This window comes from Heterodontus francisci, chromosome 17, assembly GCF_036365525.1.
Source record: "Heterodontus francisci isolate sHetFra1 chromosome 17, sHetFra1.hap1, whole genome shotgun sequence".
Classification (NCBI taxonomy): domain Eukaryota; kingdom Metazoa; phylum Chordata; class Chondrichthyes; order Heterodontiformes; family Heterodontidae; genus Heterodontus; species Heterodontus francisci.
In genome coordinates, this window is record NC_090387.1 from 72,182,420 (window position 1) to 72,200,188 (window position 17,769).

Consider the following 17,769-nt stretch of genomic DNA (forward strand, 5'->3'; position numbering starts at 1 on the left):
ATCTCTTGCCCCACTCCCGCCTCACTTGCTTATAACCTTTGACATTTCTAATATTTGCTAGTTCCGAAGATGGGTCACTGACCTGAAACGTTAACTCTGCTTCTCTTTCCACAGATGCTGCCAGACCTGCTGAGTGGTTCCAGCATTTCTTGTTTTTATTTCAGATTTCCGGCATCTGCAGTATTTTGCTTTTATTATGAAGTCTTGTGACATTGTCCACAAGTCGTGGGAGCCAGTTGTCAGTAATTGCCAGAACTGGCGGACAGCTATAAAGGCAGGTCTGAAGAGCGGCGAAGACTCAGCAGTTGGCAGGAAAAGAGACAGTTCTGTAAGGAGAGAGCCAACTGTGTAACAGCCCCGACAACCAACTTTGCCTGCAGCGCCTGTGGAAGTGTCTGTCACTCTAGAATTGGCCTTTATAGCCACCCAGGCACTGCTCCGCAAGCCTCTGACTACCTCTAGACGCTTACCCATTGTCTGTCGAGACAAGGAGGCCAAAAAGGAAAAGGATTCGCTGCTCACAATGCAGTCTCCTCTACATTGGGGAGACCAAACACAGATTGGCTTTGCTGAACACCTCTGCTCAGTCCGAAAGCATGACCCCGAGCTTCCGGTTGCTTGGCATCTCAGCACCCCCCCCCCCCCCCCCCCCTCTCTCATGCCAAGATTTCTGTATTTGGCCAGCTGCAGTGTTCCAGTGAAGATCAATGCAAGCTCAAGGAGCTGCACCTGATCCTTTGAATAGGCACTGTACAGCCTTGAGGACTGAACTTTCAGTTCAGTAACTTCAGAGCATGACTGGCCTTTTAAATAATTTATTTTTTAACCATGTGCCTGCTTTTCATGTAGTCAGAGCTGCTCATTATTCCGCTATTAACAGTCTCTGTGGAATAATGCTTTGTCTTTCACCACAAGCATTAATACACGCTTTGCCTTTTTGTCCTAGGACAGATTTGTTATTTAAACGCTCCTGCCCGATCAAACACCTTCCCCTTTGGTTCTCTTCCCCCACCCCTTCCCCTTCACTTGCTTAAAACCTCATTCTTTTCTAACCTTTTGCCAGTTCTGATGAAAGGTCACAGACCTGAAATGTTAACTTTGATTCTCTCTCCACAGATGCCGCCAGACCTGCTGAGTATTTCCAGCACTTTGTTTTTGTTTCAACCAAAACGTACCTTTGTTCGAGGCTCCCCGCCATCTTTTCTTCGTGCTGGGTTGTAGTACCAGCAGTGGCCATTGCTTCCTGTGGCCGGCAGCTCTATTAGGCGGGACTGCCTTCCTCAAGCAGGTGGAAGTCTCACCTCTGAGCAATTGAAGCCCAGCAATCTGCAAAATATGGGTCAGATCCCCAGGTGGGTGGAGGTGGAAGCGGGATTGCCCCATTCTGGCCCCAGTCTCTGCTGAGTTAGTTAGCTCAGCTGGACAAGAGTGCTGAAGTTTATGCAGACATTGGGTAGGAAAATGATCGGGTTAGCCTCTTGCACTGGAAGAATTCGCTGTCCAGGCTCATATGAATAATTGGTACTTGTGGGGGAGTGGGGTGGTATGAGAAAGTGTCTGCTGTACATGGAACTGTACCCTGGAAAAAATTGAACAATGGAGGGGAGATGGCATCCTATTCGAGTGTATCATTGTATGAAAAAGAATGAGAGAGTGCCCTTAAATCCTAAACTTGTAGCATATTGAACACAGAGTGATGCACGCTACATTTTAATGTGTTGCATCAATCCAAAAGGCTTGTCTGTTGCTTGGTTTATGACACATTTATTTGAGAAGTTGCATTGAATCATTGGCGGTGAGCCTTTCTGCAATACTTGCATAATCTTTGGGCACGTCACTTCAACCATTTTTAATTCTTGCTTGATACATGGTTTCTCCCTCCCCATTGATGAAGTCCCATCTTCACGCCAAACAACCCTTTTATTTTATTTGTTCCTGGGATGTGGGCATCGCTGGCTAGGTCAGCATTTATTGCCCATCCCTAATTTCCTTTGAGAAGGTGGTGGTGAGCTGCCTTCTTGAACCATGCAGTCCATGTGGGTTAGGTACATCTACAGTGCTGTTAGGAAGGGACTTCCAGGATTTTGACCCAGCGACTGAAGAAACGGAGATATTGTTCCAAGTCAGGATGGTGTGTGGCTTGGAGGGGAGCTTGCAGGTTGCCATACATCTGCTGCCCTTGTCCTTCTAGTTGGTAGAGATTGCAGGTTTGGAGAGTGCTGTCGAAGGAACCTTGGTACGTTGCTGCAGTGCATCTTGTAGATGGTACAAACTGCTGCCACTATGTGTCAGTGGTGGAGAGAGTGAATGTTTGTGGAAGGGGTGCCAGTCAAGCGGGCTGCTTTATCCTGGATGGTGTTGAGCTTCTTGAGTGTTGTTGGAGCTGCACCCAACCAGGCAAGTGGCAAGTATTCCATCACACTCCTGACTTGTGCCTTATAGATGGTGGACAGGCTTTGATGAGTCGGGAGGTGAGTTAGTCGCCGCAGGATTCCTAGCCTCTGACATGCTCTTGTAGTCACTGTATTTATATGGCTCCTCCAGTTCAGTTTCTGGTCAATGTTAACGCCCCCCCCCCAGGGTGTTGATAGTGGGCGATTCAGCCTGGCACTTGAGGCCCAAATGTTACTTGCCATTTATCAGCCCAAGCCTGGATATTGTCCAGGTCTTGCTGCATTGCTACATGGACTGCTTCAGTATCTGAGGGGTTGCGAATGGTGCTGAACATCCCCACTTCTGACCTTATGATTGACGGCATACCTAAAAATGAAGTGTCAACCTGGTGACACTACAGCACAGGACTAATTGCTTGCCAAACAGCGCAAGCAGCATGCAATAGGCAGAACTAAGCGGTCCACAACCAATGGTTCAGATCAAAGCTCTGCAGTCCTGTTGCATCCCGTCATGCATGCCGACGGACAGTTAAACAACTAATGGGAGGAGGGGGATCTACATGTATCCCCACCCTCCGTGATGGAGGAGCCTAGCACATCAGTGCAAAAGAAAAGGCTGAAGCATTTGTAACCATCTTCAGCCAGAAGTGTCGAGTGGATGATCCATCTCAGCCTCCTCATGAGGTTCCCAGCATCACAGATGCCAGTCTTCAGCTAATTCGATTCGTTGCACATGATATCAAGAATTGGCTGAAAGCACTGGATGCTGCAAAAGCTATGGGTCTTGACAACATTCCGACTTTAGTACCGAAGACTTGTGCTCCAAATTAGCCACACCCATAGCCAAGCTATTTCAATTCAGTTCCAACACTGGCATCTACCCGACAATGTGGAAAATTAGCCAGGTATGTCCTATCCACAGAAAGCAGGGCAAATCTAAACTGGCCAATTACCATCCCATCAGCCTCATCTCGATTTCGCAGCAAAGTAGAAGGGGTCGTCAACAGTGCTATCAAGCGGCACCTACACAGCAATAACCCGCTCACTGATGCTCAGTTTGGATTCCGCCAGGGCTGCTCTATTCCTGACTTATTACAGTTTTGGTCCAAACATAAACAAAAGAGCTGAACTGGGATGAGGGAGAATGACTGCCCTTGATATCAAGGCAGCGTTTGACAGTGTGGCATCAAGAAAACCTAGCCAAACTGAAGTCAATGTAGGGTAGGGTGGGGTGGGAGGGGTGGAAAATCTCTGCACTGATTGAAGTCATAGCACAAAGGAAGGGGTTTGTGGTTTTTGGAGGCCAGTCATCTCAGTCCCAGGCCATCGCCCTGGGTCGTGTCCTAGTTCCAACTCCTTTAGAGCTGCTACTTCAATGACCTTCCCTCTATCATAAGGTCAGAAGTGGGAATATTCACTGACCTGTTCAGTACCATTTGCAACTGCTTGGCTACTGAAGCAGCCCATGTCCATATGCAGCGAAACCCGGACAACATTCAGGCTTAGACTGATAAGTGGCAAGTAACATTGGTGCCTCACAAGTACCAGGCAATGACCATCTCCAACAAGAGAGAAACTAACCATCTCCCCATGATATTCAGTGGCATTACCATCACTGAATCTCCCACTATCAACATCCTCGGGGTTACCAGTGACCAAAAACTGAACTGGACCAGCCATATTGTTACAACCGAGGCGGGAAGAGTGCACTGTTTGTTCTAGTCCCACTTCTCCACAGGTCACAGCATATTTAAAATTTTCCAACTTATCAATACAGTCAATCATATACACTTTTTTTTTTTCCCAGAATAGAGAACACTAATCGGCTTTCGTTAATGAACAACAAAATTATCAGTTTATTATGAAACCAGTCTTCACCAGTAATGAAGTACAAAATGAACACACAGATTTTAAAGTTCCCTTTTTACTTTCGTGTCTTCTTGCACGCGCGCGCACACACACCTGTTAACCAAAAAAAAAAGGGATTTTTTATAAATTGAGTTCTGTTACAGACAAAAAAAAAAACTTTTGGGCAGATTACTTGCTCTTGGTTTTGGTTTGGCATCCCAAATGCGTCTCGACGGTTGTCAATGGGATCTTCCTAGAGCAGTTCTTTTCAGGTGGCGTTGAGAATTAATTTTAACAGGCTTTCTTCAAAGACAGGAAGCGAGATGAATCAACATAGTGGACTTCAAAGGGTCTTTTATAAAGTTTCTGGAAAGTGAGCTGAGTGGTGGTCTACTGTCCTTCCTTGACACTTCAGCAGACTTAACATTATATCACTCCAGAAAGTAAAACACACACGAACACACAACCAGAAAGCTTGTGAGTTTTCTGTGCATCCCAGGTGCTGTGCTGCTACTGGGCTTGTCCAATCAAAGGGATGCTCGTCACTGCTCTGCCCCTATTGCTAGGGTTTCTGTTCTATCTTTAACTTGAGTCATGTGACAACCAGTAACATTGTTGCCACTCCAGCTCCCTCAATGTCCCCTTGATCGCTCTTTTTTAAAAAAGAACTGGTCCAACATTTATTCAGTTTAACGATAAATTCCTTTAAAAATATTTTAACAAAAAACAATCACTTTCATAATATAAGTACTGTGGCAACAAGAGTAGGTCAAGCTGGGAATTCTGAGGCGAGTAAACTACGTCCTGACTCTCCAAAGCCTGTCCACACTGTACAAGGCACGTAGGAGTGTGATGGAATGCCCTCCCTTTGCTTGGATGAGTACGGCTCCCACACTCAAGAAGCTCGACACCACCCAGGAAAAAGCACCCCGCTTGATTGGCACCCCATCCATCCAATTAAATATTCACTCCCTCCATTACTGACTCTCAGTGGCAGCAGTGTGCACCATTTACAAAATGCACTGCAGCAACTCAGCATAGCACCTTCTACAGCTTCCAAAGCTGCGACATCCACCAACTAGAAGGATAAGAGCAGCAGATACATGGGAACACCACCTACATGCCACACAGCAACCTGTTTTGGAACTATATTGCCGTTCCTTCACTGTTTCTGGATCAAAACCCTGGAACTCCCTTCCGAACAGCACTGTGGGAGTATCTGCAGCAGATGGACAGCAGCGGTTCAAGAAGGCAGCTCACCAAAACCTTCTGTAGGGCAATTGGGGATGGGCAACAAATGCTGGCCTTGCCAGTGACGGCCACATCTCATGAAAGAATTAAAAAAAACTTTCTACTTAAAAGGCAGTGTATAAGTGTGTTGCCATTGTTCCAAACTGCTATATTTTTTAAGTATATGTTTCAGAGGACTTGTATTTAAATTGTGGAGATGGATTCATTGGAAGGCTGAAGATTTCATAGAAGCTGGACTTAGCTTTGTTGTTGACTGCTCATTGAAAGGACACTGAGGTGCTGTTTAAAAACAGCCTTGCTGGAAATCATGTACTTTAAGCAATAAACAACAGAAACTTTGGTGACTTGGGGAAGATGTTTACAGAGAAGTGACAGTTCAAAAGCGGTCAGGAGGCTTGACTCTAGGATATTGTTTTTGGCTTTGCTTTGGACCATGTGTTGGGATGTGAACTGTTTTGAAGACAGTTGGAGCAAACCAGCCAAGAGAGAAGCCACCTTCAGCTCTCCCTCTTCCATCTCTTTGAGAACTTCCTGAGAATCGAGTGTAAGAAATAGAAAAACTGATGCTGCATTTCTACTGAACAACCTGCCAGAAACTCCTGATGCCACATTTCTCCTAGAAAGCCTGCCAAACTGATCCTCAATGTTGCCTGAAACGAACTGCTCCAGAAAGATCCCAGTGACAGCGTCTGTGCGTATTTGGGATGCCAGACCAAAAAGGGATAACTGACATCTTTCCATATCTCTTCTTTTCCTTCAAGAATTAGCAAGTATTTGGCCAAAGTATTTCTTTTTCTAACAGACCTCTGCTGAGAGAATTTGTGTTTTTTTTTTCCAGTGAGTTTGTGTGTGGGGAATTTAAAAAGGGGAACTTTCATATTTCAATCTGTTAATGCTTTGCTTTGTTACTGGTTGTCTTGTTTTATAATAAACTGATTTTGTTCTTTATTAGAGAAACCTGGTTGGTGTATTTTATTCTGGGATAAAGAGTAGGGTATATGATTGCATTGGTAACTGGGTAAATAGTTTTTTGAAATGTCTTGAGCTGTGGAGAAGTGGATCTAGAAAAAAGAGTGCACTCCTCGTCTCGGTCGTAACACCATTGACATATTTGTGTTTCAATTCTCTCCACTGCCTTGTGGATCCAACTGAGTTGGAATATGCCCTTTATCTTACACTTGAAAGGGAATGGTCATGTGGATAGATGACTTCCTAACGTTATTGGCATCAAAATATTTTCAGGAGGTTGACATCTGTAACTACATTTCTTTATGGCACTGACGTGTCCTACAGTGTGTTGATGCATCAAATCAAAGAACGCAGAAGGTAATTTGTCTTTTTGTTTGGCTTCTCTGCTGCTGGCTTGCTACATGAAATTGGATGAATATCTGTCAGAATGGAGGATGATAGGCTAAGATGGAGTGCCCTTCCTGCATTGACTTATAAATAGCTGTATGGAGCAACCTGATGCCTCGGGCAGAAAAGGCAATTTCCTTGTACTTCAGGAACTCTGGCTGACTATAACTAATGAGTTATTGATGTACTGCCATCATGGTGAAATGTTAAAGGAATTTTGGTTCAGTGATTTGATTAGTGTCGTGTCTGGTTCACTGGCATGCATGTCTGTATGAAACTATCCTGTTTGCCATCTATGACTTATTCATGGTGTCCTGAATCAGGCCTTGCCTGGAATGGCTTTGAGACATCAGGTGGTCATGAAAGGTGCTAGATAAATGCAAGTCTTATTTGTTTCTGCGTGCTTTTAATGGGAATTTTATCACCCCTTTCTGAGCGTCAGGATGATTTAAATTCTTAAGTTAAAAATCACTGCGTCCTTCCATCAGTACTGCATGTGTATGTAGTGTTGTTGAGGGTAACATTTTGTAATGTACTAAATATAATGGGGCTCAAGTAAACTTCGCCTTGCTGTACTTTAATACACATCCTGCAGCCTCGCCTCAATTGTTCTCTTCAAAATACTCAGAAGCCCAAAAAATAAGTTAAATCCCTTAATATCCCCGTAGGTATTTTAGCAAATTGATAGTGCAAATGGAGTTGAGGAATATAAATATAAATGACCAAAGTAAGAACCACTGGACACAGTATTGACAATCTGGTTAATGTTGAGGAAACGCTTTGAATTCTTTAGACACAAAAAAACTGGAACCACTGTACTCTTCCTCACTCCACATTGAAAGTAAACCATGGTTTAAATACCAACAAGATACAAACCCCATCCTGCCTCCATGAGAGCAACACAGGCTTTTGCTCCTACCTCCCCTGTTGTGAACAACTTTGTCCTCTTTCCACACCCCCTCCTTGCTGAAAATTGGACTCTCAATTCCTATCCCTTTGAGAAGCAATTGTGGCTTGTATCTTTCAACTCCCACCCCAACTGTCTCTCTTATCATGCCTTTTAAACTTATGTAGAAAATGTGCTTGCCCCTTACTTTGGCTGAGTTCACTTATATGCACCCACCTGTTAAGGGGAGACAAAAATCCAGAGAACTAATTGGGCTCAACTTCATTATTGAGTGAAAGCAAAATACTGCGAATGCAGGAAATCTGAAATCAAAACAAGAAATGCTGGAAATACTCAGCAGGTCTGGCAGCAACTGTGGAGAGAGAAGTAGTTAACGTTTCGGATCAGTGACCCTTCTTCGGAACTGGCAAATATTAGAAATGTCAAAAGTTATAAGCAAGTAAAGCGGGGGTGGGGCAAGAGATAATAAAGGAGAAGGTGTAGATTGGACAAGGCCACAGAGTAGCTGACCAGAAGGTCATGGAGCAAAGGCAAACAATATGTTAATAGTGTGTTGAAAGACAAAGCATTAGTACAGATAGGGTGTTAACGGACATCCCAAGGGATGGGGAGACCAAACACAGACTGGGTGACCGCTTTGGGGAACACCTCCGCTCAGTCCACAAGCAGGACCCCGAGCTTCCAGTTGCTTGCCATTTCGACACTTTCTCCCCCCCGCTCTCATGCTCACATCTCTATCCTGGGCTTGCTGCAGTGTTCCAGTGAACATCAACGCAAGCTCGAGGAACAGCATCTCATTTACCGATTAGGCACACTACAGCCTGCCGGACTGAACATTGAGTTCAATCATTTCAGAGCATGATGGGGGCCCCCCATTTTACTTGCATTTTTAGTTATTTTTTACTTTTTTACATTTTTTTTTGTTGTATGTTTTACTTCATCTTAGTTTGTTCAGTTTGCTTACCCACAGTTTTTTTTTTTTCACGTTTGTACTTGCTGGTCAATTTTCAGTCCGTTAACACCCTTTGACATTTCTAATATTTGCCAGTTCCGAAGAAGGGTCACTGACCCAAAACTTTCTCTCTCCACAGATGCTGCCAGACCTGTTCAATATTGAGTAGATTGCTACTTCACTGGTGATTCAACTTTTACAATCAGTGAGAGGTCAATAGAACTGATGATCCCATTCTAGCACAGCTCAGAATACTTTGTGTTAATAGTTCCAACCTGTATCCAGAGTTTTCAATCACTATGGCCTCTTAACTACCACTGCGCTCTCCCCTCGTGACCAGCAGTGGAGGATTGGGGTGTTCAAAATTTAAAAACTGGAAACTCACCCCAAACCAGCTATGTATGTGCCTGTTGCCATTTTTATGGTGGCGAGTTTTGTGGCATGCGAGTGTCCTGCCAATGAGAAGTGGGGTATTTCATTTACCATATTTTAATCAGGCTCCCAATTGTGCTATGGGAGCCTGATTTAAATTCTGGATTTGCTACACTGGTTTCCCATGGTTTGGGGAAATTTGGCAGTGAAAGGGAGGCAGCAGCTGCTGGCTCAAAGGTTAAGTGCCTCTTAACAGCGCTCCTTGCAGCACTGAAACAGGCCCTTCGGCCCACCGAGTCTGTGCTGACCAACAGCCACCCATTTATACTAATTCTACATTAGCCCCATATTCCCTACCACATCCCCCACCTTCCCTCAATTATCCTATCACCTATCTACAGTCGGGGCAATTTACAATGGCCAATTTACCTAGCAAACTGCAGGTCTTTGGCTGTGGGAGGAAACAGGAGCACCCGGCGGAAGCCCACACGGTCACAGGGAGAACTTGCAAACTCCGCACAAGCAGTACCCAGAACCAAACCCGGGTCGCTGGAGCTGTGAGGCTGCGATGCTAATCACTGTGCCAATAAGGAGGAGAAATGCTGATGCTCTTGCGCCCAATGCTGCTAACTTCATGCTCACTACTCATTGAAGTTATCTACGAGTCCAGCCAGCGCTAATTGCATTGTTCATTGGCTGGGAGCATCAGCAGAGGGCCGATACGGTCAGTGGCTAGCACTACTTAAAGCTGGTCTGCACCTCTTAAAGGGGAGATGCATTGTGGCTGGAGCACATGGTAAATTTCTGATAGCTCCCTTACTGTTAATGGTATATTGGTTTAATTGTAAGCAGTTGGTGGATATTAACTGGGGTTTCAGTTGCGCGCACAACAAGAGGCACTTGTTGAAGCTGTGGTGTGGTTGAGGGAGGAGGTGTATGCTCGTAATATTTAACTCTAAATGTAAAACTGAGTAATTGGCTTCAGTACTATCCTTCACCAACCGGCTATCTGGATTAAAACACATAATGAAGTGCTGACGTCTCACACATTGTTCCTTGCTTCAGTTCAGTTAGGAGAATTGGTCACTGAACACCCTGGGTGTTGTATATGGCCTCCTGCTGAGACTCCTCCTCCCATCCTCCTCCTCCTCCCACCCTCCCCCCTCCTCCCCCGACAATTACCATCACCAGGGACATATTACTGAGCAGATTGTTCGAGCTACTGGCTGACAAGTCCCCAGGTCCTGATGGACTTTTCCTAGGGTCTTAAAAGAAGTGGCTAGTAAGATAGTTGATGCGCTGGTTTTAATTTTGTAAAAGTCTCTAGATTCAGAGTACCATTAAATTGGCAAATAGCCAAAGTTACTCCTTTATTTAAAAAGGGGGGGAGACAGAAAGCAGGAAACAGGCCAATTAACTTGACATTTGTCATAGGGAAAATATTAGAAGCTATTATTAAAGACGTTGTAGCAGGGCACTTAGGATAAAAAATCAAAGTAATCAGACAGAGTCAACATGGTCTTGTGAAAGGGAAATCACATTTAACCAATTTATTGGAGTTCTTTTAAAGAAGTAACATAATGTGGATAAAGGGAACAGTGGATGTACTGTACCTAGATTTCCAGAAGGCATTTGATAAGGTGCCACGTCAAAGGTTATTGCGGAAAATAAAAGCTCGTGGTGTAGGGGTAATATTTTTTTTCCTGGATAGAAGATTGGCTAGCTAACAGGAAACAGTAGGCATCAATAGGTTATTTTCTGGTTGGCAAGATATAACTAGTGGTGTGCCATGGATCAGTGCTGGGGCCTCAACTTCTTACAATTTATATAAATGACTTGGATGAAGGGACAAAGGATATGGGTGCTAAATTTGCTGATAAAACAAAGATAGGTCTGAAAGTAAGTTGTGAAGAGGACATGAGGCTACAAAGGGATACAGATAGGTTAAGTGTGTGGGCAAAGATCTGGCAAATGGAGTATAATGTGGGAAAATGTGAAATTGTCCATTTTGGCAGGAAGAATACAAAAGAAGCATATTATCTAAATGAGAGATTACAGAGCTCTGAGATGCAGAGGGATCTGGGTGTCCTAGTGCATGAATCGCAAAAGATTAATATGTAGGTATAGCAAGTAATTAGGAAAGCTAATAGAATGTTATTGTTTATTGCAAGAGGAATTGAATACAAATGTAGGGAGGTTATGCTTCAGTTATGTAGGGCATTGGTGAGACCACATCTAGAGTACTATATACAGTATTGGTCTCCTTATTTAAGGAAGAATGTATATGCGTTGGAAGCAGTTCAGAGAAGGTTTACTAGACTAATACCTGGAATGGTCGGGTTGTCTTCTGAGGAAAGGTTGGACAGGTTAGGCTTGTACCCACTGGAGTATAGAAGGTTAAGAGACGACTTGATTGAAACATATCAGATCCTGAGGGGTCTTGACAGGGTGGATGTGGAAAGAATGTTCTCCCTTGTGGGAGAATCTTAATCTAGGCGTCACTATTTAAAAATAAGGGGTCACCCATTTAAGACCGATGAGGAGAAATTTTTCTCTGAGGGTCGTGAGTCTTTGGAAAACTCTTTCTGAAAAGGCAGTGGAAGAATTTTTAAAGCAGAGGTAGATGGAAGAAGGGTCACTGACCCGAAACGTTAACTCTGCTTCTCTTTCCACAGATGCTGCTGGACCTGCTGCGTGGTTCCAGCATTTCTTGTTTTTGTTTCGGATTTCCAGCATCCGCAGTATTTTGCTTTTATTATATTGTTGTAGATAGATTCTTGATGAGCAAGCAGGTGAATGGTAATCGGGGATAGGCAGGAATGTGAAGTCGAGATTACAGTCCAATCAGCCATGATCTTGTTCAATGGCGGAGCAGGCTCGAGGGACCAAGTGTGCTCCTACTCAGAGTTCATATGTTCATATGTCTTCTCCCTCCCCCTCCGCCTCGCCAGCAGTATGGCCTGCTCTGCATGGCCTTTGTTCATTCGCCCAGTAATGCTGTATTCCAAGGGGAATGCTTACTAATGCACCTATATCTAGGTGCTACTGCTTTGTGCAGAGGCCTTGGAAATCAGCAGAAGCCCATTAGCCACTACCACACAACTCCCCATAGACTTTTGTGACTTTAAACAACTATAGAAAGTACCAAGCATTTGTAAGATTATAGCATCAACCAGCGAGTGACTTGTACGTAGCTGATCCCTTTAAATAGTGTTGGTGCAGGGTCGTTCCTGCTGCTGAAACCATGCTCAGCTGTGAGTTTGGCTGGAGTGTTGAGTTCCAAAGTGGCAATGCTGGCATCAAATAAGTGTTGCACTTCAACTGTACAGCCACTATTGCTTGCACCAATATGATGGTTGGCATAATTTATCCCACAGGGATGCCATTTTGAAGCTCTAAGGCCACTAATAGTACCCAAAACACACATGCTAAGAGCCCAATTTCCTGTCCCATATATTTGCTCATTTATGCAGTTTACACAAGTAAATATTTTGGGCCAGTAAAGTTTGTTTGAGACAGTGCAACTGTGGGCAGAGTAAGCACTGAATGCTGGGGACTGATCTTAGCAGTAGGATATTGCTAGTAACGAGTGTCAGTTAGCAAGCTTGAAAGTTCACTTTTTCTTGAGTAAGTTACCATTTACACTTGATTTGTGCTGCATTGTAATGGACAGAAGTCCTGAAATATGTTGATTCTGATTGCTTTTATTGGTATTTTTCAGTTGATATGCTCGGTCAAACAGATTTCATTAATATTGAATTATGACTTTTGGAGAAATGACTCCTGAGTTATAGGGTTGGAACTTTATTCAGCAGAAAATTCTTTAAGTCCTTAATAATTCTAATGACTATTGCTATTTTATTCCAGCTTGCATTCAGTTACTTATTCCTTTCTTGTAGCAGGAGGATTCCTTGGCACAGCAGGCGTTTGAGGATGCCCGACGGAGAGCCAGGGATTTTGAGGAGAGGGAGAGGTCCCATCGGGAGGACATGGAGGTGAGAGGTTAGGACACTTTTTGTGTTAAGTTAGGGAGGGAGGGGAGCATGTAATACTATGTATTTATGTATGTGTTCCTGGAAGTTTAAGTGAAGGTTTAAGGGAAAGGTGTAATAGTGCTACAGGAGTTTTGCTCTTTTAGGAGGAGAATGACTCCGTATTCGAAATGCCTGATGTCCTTGCAGTTTAATATATCTTTTGTGGAGATGCAGTTATTCCTCATGGTTAGGAATGATCTTAACTGGTCTTTTCCTCCTGAAGTGAAAAATCTCAGTCCTGAGAAATTGTAAACAAAAACAGAAAATGCTGGGAAAGCTCCAAGTCTGGCAGCATCTGTGGAGAGATCTGACTGGAGTTCTGAGAAATCAACCTGAAACGTTAACTGTTTCTCCACAGATGCTGTCAAACCCACCGAGTGTTTTCTGTTATTTAATTTCCAGCACCTGCAGAATTTTGCTTTCATATTACTCAAAAATTGTAACACTACTCAGTGTTCATAATGAGAATCCCCAGGTAAGGGGCTGGGTCAAGTTCCATTTACTCTAACAGCAAATTTTAACTCGAGCTTCCTTAGAATGCTCCATTATTATGACAACTACCTGTAAAGCATCTCTGAAGTGCTAAGTAATCAGCTTCCTCTTTGGATTTGCATCCATTATGAATTGGATTAAAACTACTGCAAACTTGTATCTTTGCTGTTTGTAAATGCCTTAAATCCCTTCTATCTGGGCTGGATTTAGTCCATGCGTTCTAAGTTCTTTTCAGTTCTATTTCAAATTAAAATAGAGATGTTAAACGGCATTTCCTTTCTTCTATGTAAGCTACAGCTGATTTAAATGCATAGTCATTATAAGTGACTTGGTTCACAACAATGGGTCTTCCAATAGGAATTGTGAAGCAAAATGCCTCTACAGCTGATTCCAAAACCTCAGTCTTGATAGCAGCTCACCTGTCCTTTATTGTCCCTTTTGGTACTTTGTATGTCTGGTTTGAGGCTCAAATTTGAATCAGAGTCTGTCCTTTGTCCCACCCAACTGGGTGTTTGTAGGAGTGCAGTCAGGCTGCTCAGTGCCTAAATGACAAACTTAGCAACTGATTTTTTTAAAATAAAGATGAATGGTAAAATTTAAAATGTTTAAACAAACTTTAAACTAACCCAGCTGTACTTGATCATTCGGGTGCTCTGTAAGCAATCCAGCATTATACAGTGGCCGTGCTTTTCCTGGCAGAACACTCACTGCTCTGTTTTTAAAGGCTGTTTAAAGCAAAAAAAAAAATTAAAATGTTTCCTTATTTGAAATGACTTTAATAGAGAACAGATTACAGTCCATTCCTTTAGTAAAACAGAAATAACTATCATTACTCCACTCACTCCACCCACTACCCCCTACAGTGATTGCAGTGCCAGATTTCACTGCAACATGCAGCTTGCATGCATTACCCCCTTCTGTCTGAATAAAAGCAGCATAGGGTAAGGTACAAAAAGGGCTGCTGGTGTATAATAGTCTAACACATTTCCCCCCTTATGTATGCCCCCCACCACCCAATCATAATCTCTGATGCATTCTTTGCCTTACGCTCTTTTTCTCGCAGCTGTTATATCTGTATATGTCTCTGCCTGTCTTTCTCGTGTGCTCGCTGACCCTGCTTGCTGTCTTGCATCTCCATGTACTCTGATCTCTTTGCTCCCCACCCCCCTGCCCAATCCATGCATGCATGCATCCTCTTATTTGTCTGCTACCTCAGCTCGAAAGATCAGTTCAGTGGGGCATCCACAAGAACACACCAACACGTGCATATTTTTTGTATCGTCTTGAGTATCACAAAATGGATCTGTAGATGTTTTGAACTGTTTCAAATTTTGCACTACTCCCTTGGTGTGAAGCTCATCCAGTCTAACCAAACGATGTAAACTGGATGTTTTTCGTAGGAGAAATTTTCAGTTGTGTCTTTGGTGGAAGCAGCCCTAATCAAAAATGACCTCACTCACTTGCTGATTCTGGCCTGGATTCCTAGTATTGTCACTTGCATATTTCACTTTTGTTGGGTTTTATCGATTTCAGTCCATTTAAAAAAAAAACAAGTGGGAAGGCTGGTCGAATTGGAGTTTACCTGGACTGTGAGGAAGGCCAAGTGTCCTTTTGCAATGCTGCTGGCTTGTCTCACCTCTGCACTTTGAGACATGTGTCAAGAGAATGTTCCCTTTTTCCCCTGTTTTGACACTGGCAACAATGGTGCTTCTCTCTAATTTTGTTTAGTTGGCAGTGGTCTTTAAAGATGATTTCAGTCCACAAAAAAGTTTTACATTTATAGCACCTTACCACACCTCTCATTTCAAAATGTTCTGTATGTATTGTATTACTTTGAAGAGTGCTTTGCTGCAACGTAGGCAGTTGTAGCAGTTTATTTTGAACACAGCAAGCTCCCAGAAGTGACGCTGAGATAAATGACCAATTGATCTGTTTTTGATAGTTTTGATTGAGGAAGAAATGTTGGTCAGGATACCAGGAAAACGTCCACCTCCTTTTTGAATGGTGTCATGGATTTTTTTTTTAAAGTCCAACCAACAGGACAGGGCTTCAGTGTAATATTTCATCAGGAGAACAACATCTCTGACCGTGTAGACTTTCCACAAAAGTGTGTCGTATTGTCGGTGTAGATTATGTGCTGAAGCCTCAGGCACTTTTTTTGCCTCATTTTATCATCCTGGAGACAGATCAATAGCAAGTGGACTGAAGGGGAGAGAAACCAGCTTTTAAACAGTTCATTGAGTTAATAGATTTTTTAAATTCGTTACTTGGTTATTGGTGTTGTTGCCAAGGCCAGCATTTATTGCCTATATCCGTATTTGTCCTTGCGAAGTTGGTGCTTCTTGAACTCTACAGTTAATGTGCTAAGATGCTTCCACAATGCTGTTGGATCAGGTTCCAGTATCTTGACCTAGCGATAGTAAAGGAATGGCGATCTAACGACAGGGTTCTGTGTGACTTGCAGGAGAACTTTGAGGTGATGGTGTTGCCTTTTCCACCATTCAGCGAGATCATGGCTAATCTGTATCTTGACGCCATCCACCTGGCTTGGCTTCATACTCTTTTGTACACTTGGCCAGCAAAAATCTATCATTTCAGATTTAAAATTAGGCTGCGTTTGCTGCCAATGCAACCACTAGGGGATGCAGTACTGGCACATGCGCAAATGTAGGCTCATCAACTGAAACGTCGCTATCTGCAAAGTCTCGGGCAGCTGCCTGTAATAAAGATGGCGCTCCAATTAACAGAAAAAATTTAACCCAAACCCCCTCACTGCTTAATGGCTGTGATCGCTGTTTCCACTGCCTCTCCCCCCCCCCCCAACCATTCCAACAGCGCCCTCTCACGGTTGCCACTTCTGTTTCCCACTCCCTCCTGTGCCCACCTTCTCACTACTTCACACTGCTTGCCATTCCATCCCATAGTTCTCTCCCATGCCTGCCTGCTCACTGCTCCATCCCGCTGTGTTCTCCCACACCTGATTGGTCGCCACTGCCTGCCTTGCCACCTGGAGAAGCGGCAGGTTGGGGGGAGGGGAGTGAGCGGGGTGTTAGCGGCGAGGCGGGAAGTGAGCGGCGACCAGTCGGGAGCAGCGAAATGGAGCAGCCAGCAGGCATGGGAGGGAGCGGGGAAGAGAAACGGTGATTGAGGCGCTGATTGCAGGAGAGAGCGGGGAAGAAAAGCTTCAATTGAGGCGGCGTTACAAAATTCACACTGGAGGCTGATATCCCTTTGCATGATGTATTCGCACGCATTAGTGCTGGCAAGCTGGCACATCTCAGGTGCATTTTGCAGGTGCGCAAGGATGAATGCATTCCGCACATGTGTGCAGTTCAGACTGCAGTGATGACATCGGCACTTGGCTGCATTGTCAGGAGACACTCCATTAAAATTATGAATTGAGCTTGCACCCACTGCTTTTTTGTGGGGGAGAACTGCACACTTCTTCACCCCTTTGCGTGAAGTGTTTCCCAACTTTTCTCTCCTGAATGACCTAGTTCTGATTTTAAGATTGTCTCCTTGTCCTAGATTTCCCAACCAGTGGAAAAGTTACTCTCTATTTACCCTATCCAATTCCTTTCAAAATTGTAAAAACCTCAACCAAATGATCCCTTAGCCTTCAATATTCAAGTCATAACAAGCCTAGTTTATGTAATCTCTCCTCACAATCTAGCCCTTGGAGACCTTGGAACATTCTGGTGAATCTGTGCTGTACTACTTCCAAGGCCAATATATCCTTTCTACAATGTGGTGGTGCTCAGAACTGTACACAGTACTCCATATGTGGTCTAACCACAGCTTTGTACAGCTGTTGCAAAGCTTCATGCCTTTTTGTATTTGCCCTCTGATTATAAAGGCTAATATTCCATTAGCCTCTTTACTGAAATGTAGTAGTCAGGTACAAAGAAAACAATAATCTGTTTACATGGACCCCTAAACCTCTTATACTGTTCCTAGCTTTATACCATTTAATAATAATCATATGGATCCTTTGTTGGTCCAAAATGGATGACCTCACACTGCATTGAAATCCATCTGCCACTGCTTTGTCCACTCGATTATTCTGTCAATATCTTTGTAATTTGCATCTGCACTATTTACTATGCTGCCAATCTTTGTGTCATTGTCAAACTTGAATTTATGGTCTCTTTTGCGTTTAAGATA

The 17,769-nt window shown here is 43.7% G+C and overlaps 1 protein-coding gene across 3 annotated transcripts in view; it reads left to right on the forward strand.

Annotated features, from left to right (window-relative positions):
- The window catches only part of cbfb (core-binding factor subunit beta), a 148,708-nt gene that overhangs the window by 104,605 nt on the left and 26,334 nt on the right, over positions 1-17,769 (forward strand). For 2 of the 3 annotated variants that reach the window (XM_068049656.1, XM_068049654.1), the window contains exon 5: positions 12,979-13,074. In XM_068049656.1, the coding sequence (XP_067905757.1) occupies positions 12,979-13,074 (96 nt within the window). Of the gene's footprint in view, positions 1-12,978; positions 13,082-17,769 lie in introns of all 3 variants that reach the window. The other variant, XM_068049655.1, reaches the window with a different exon arrangement.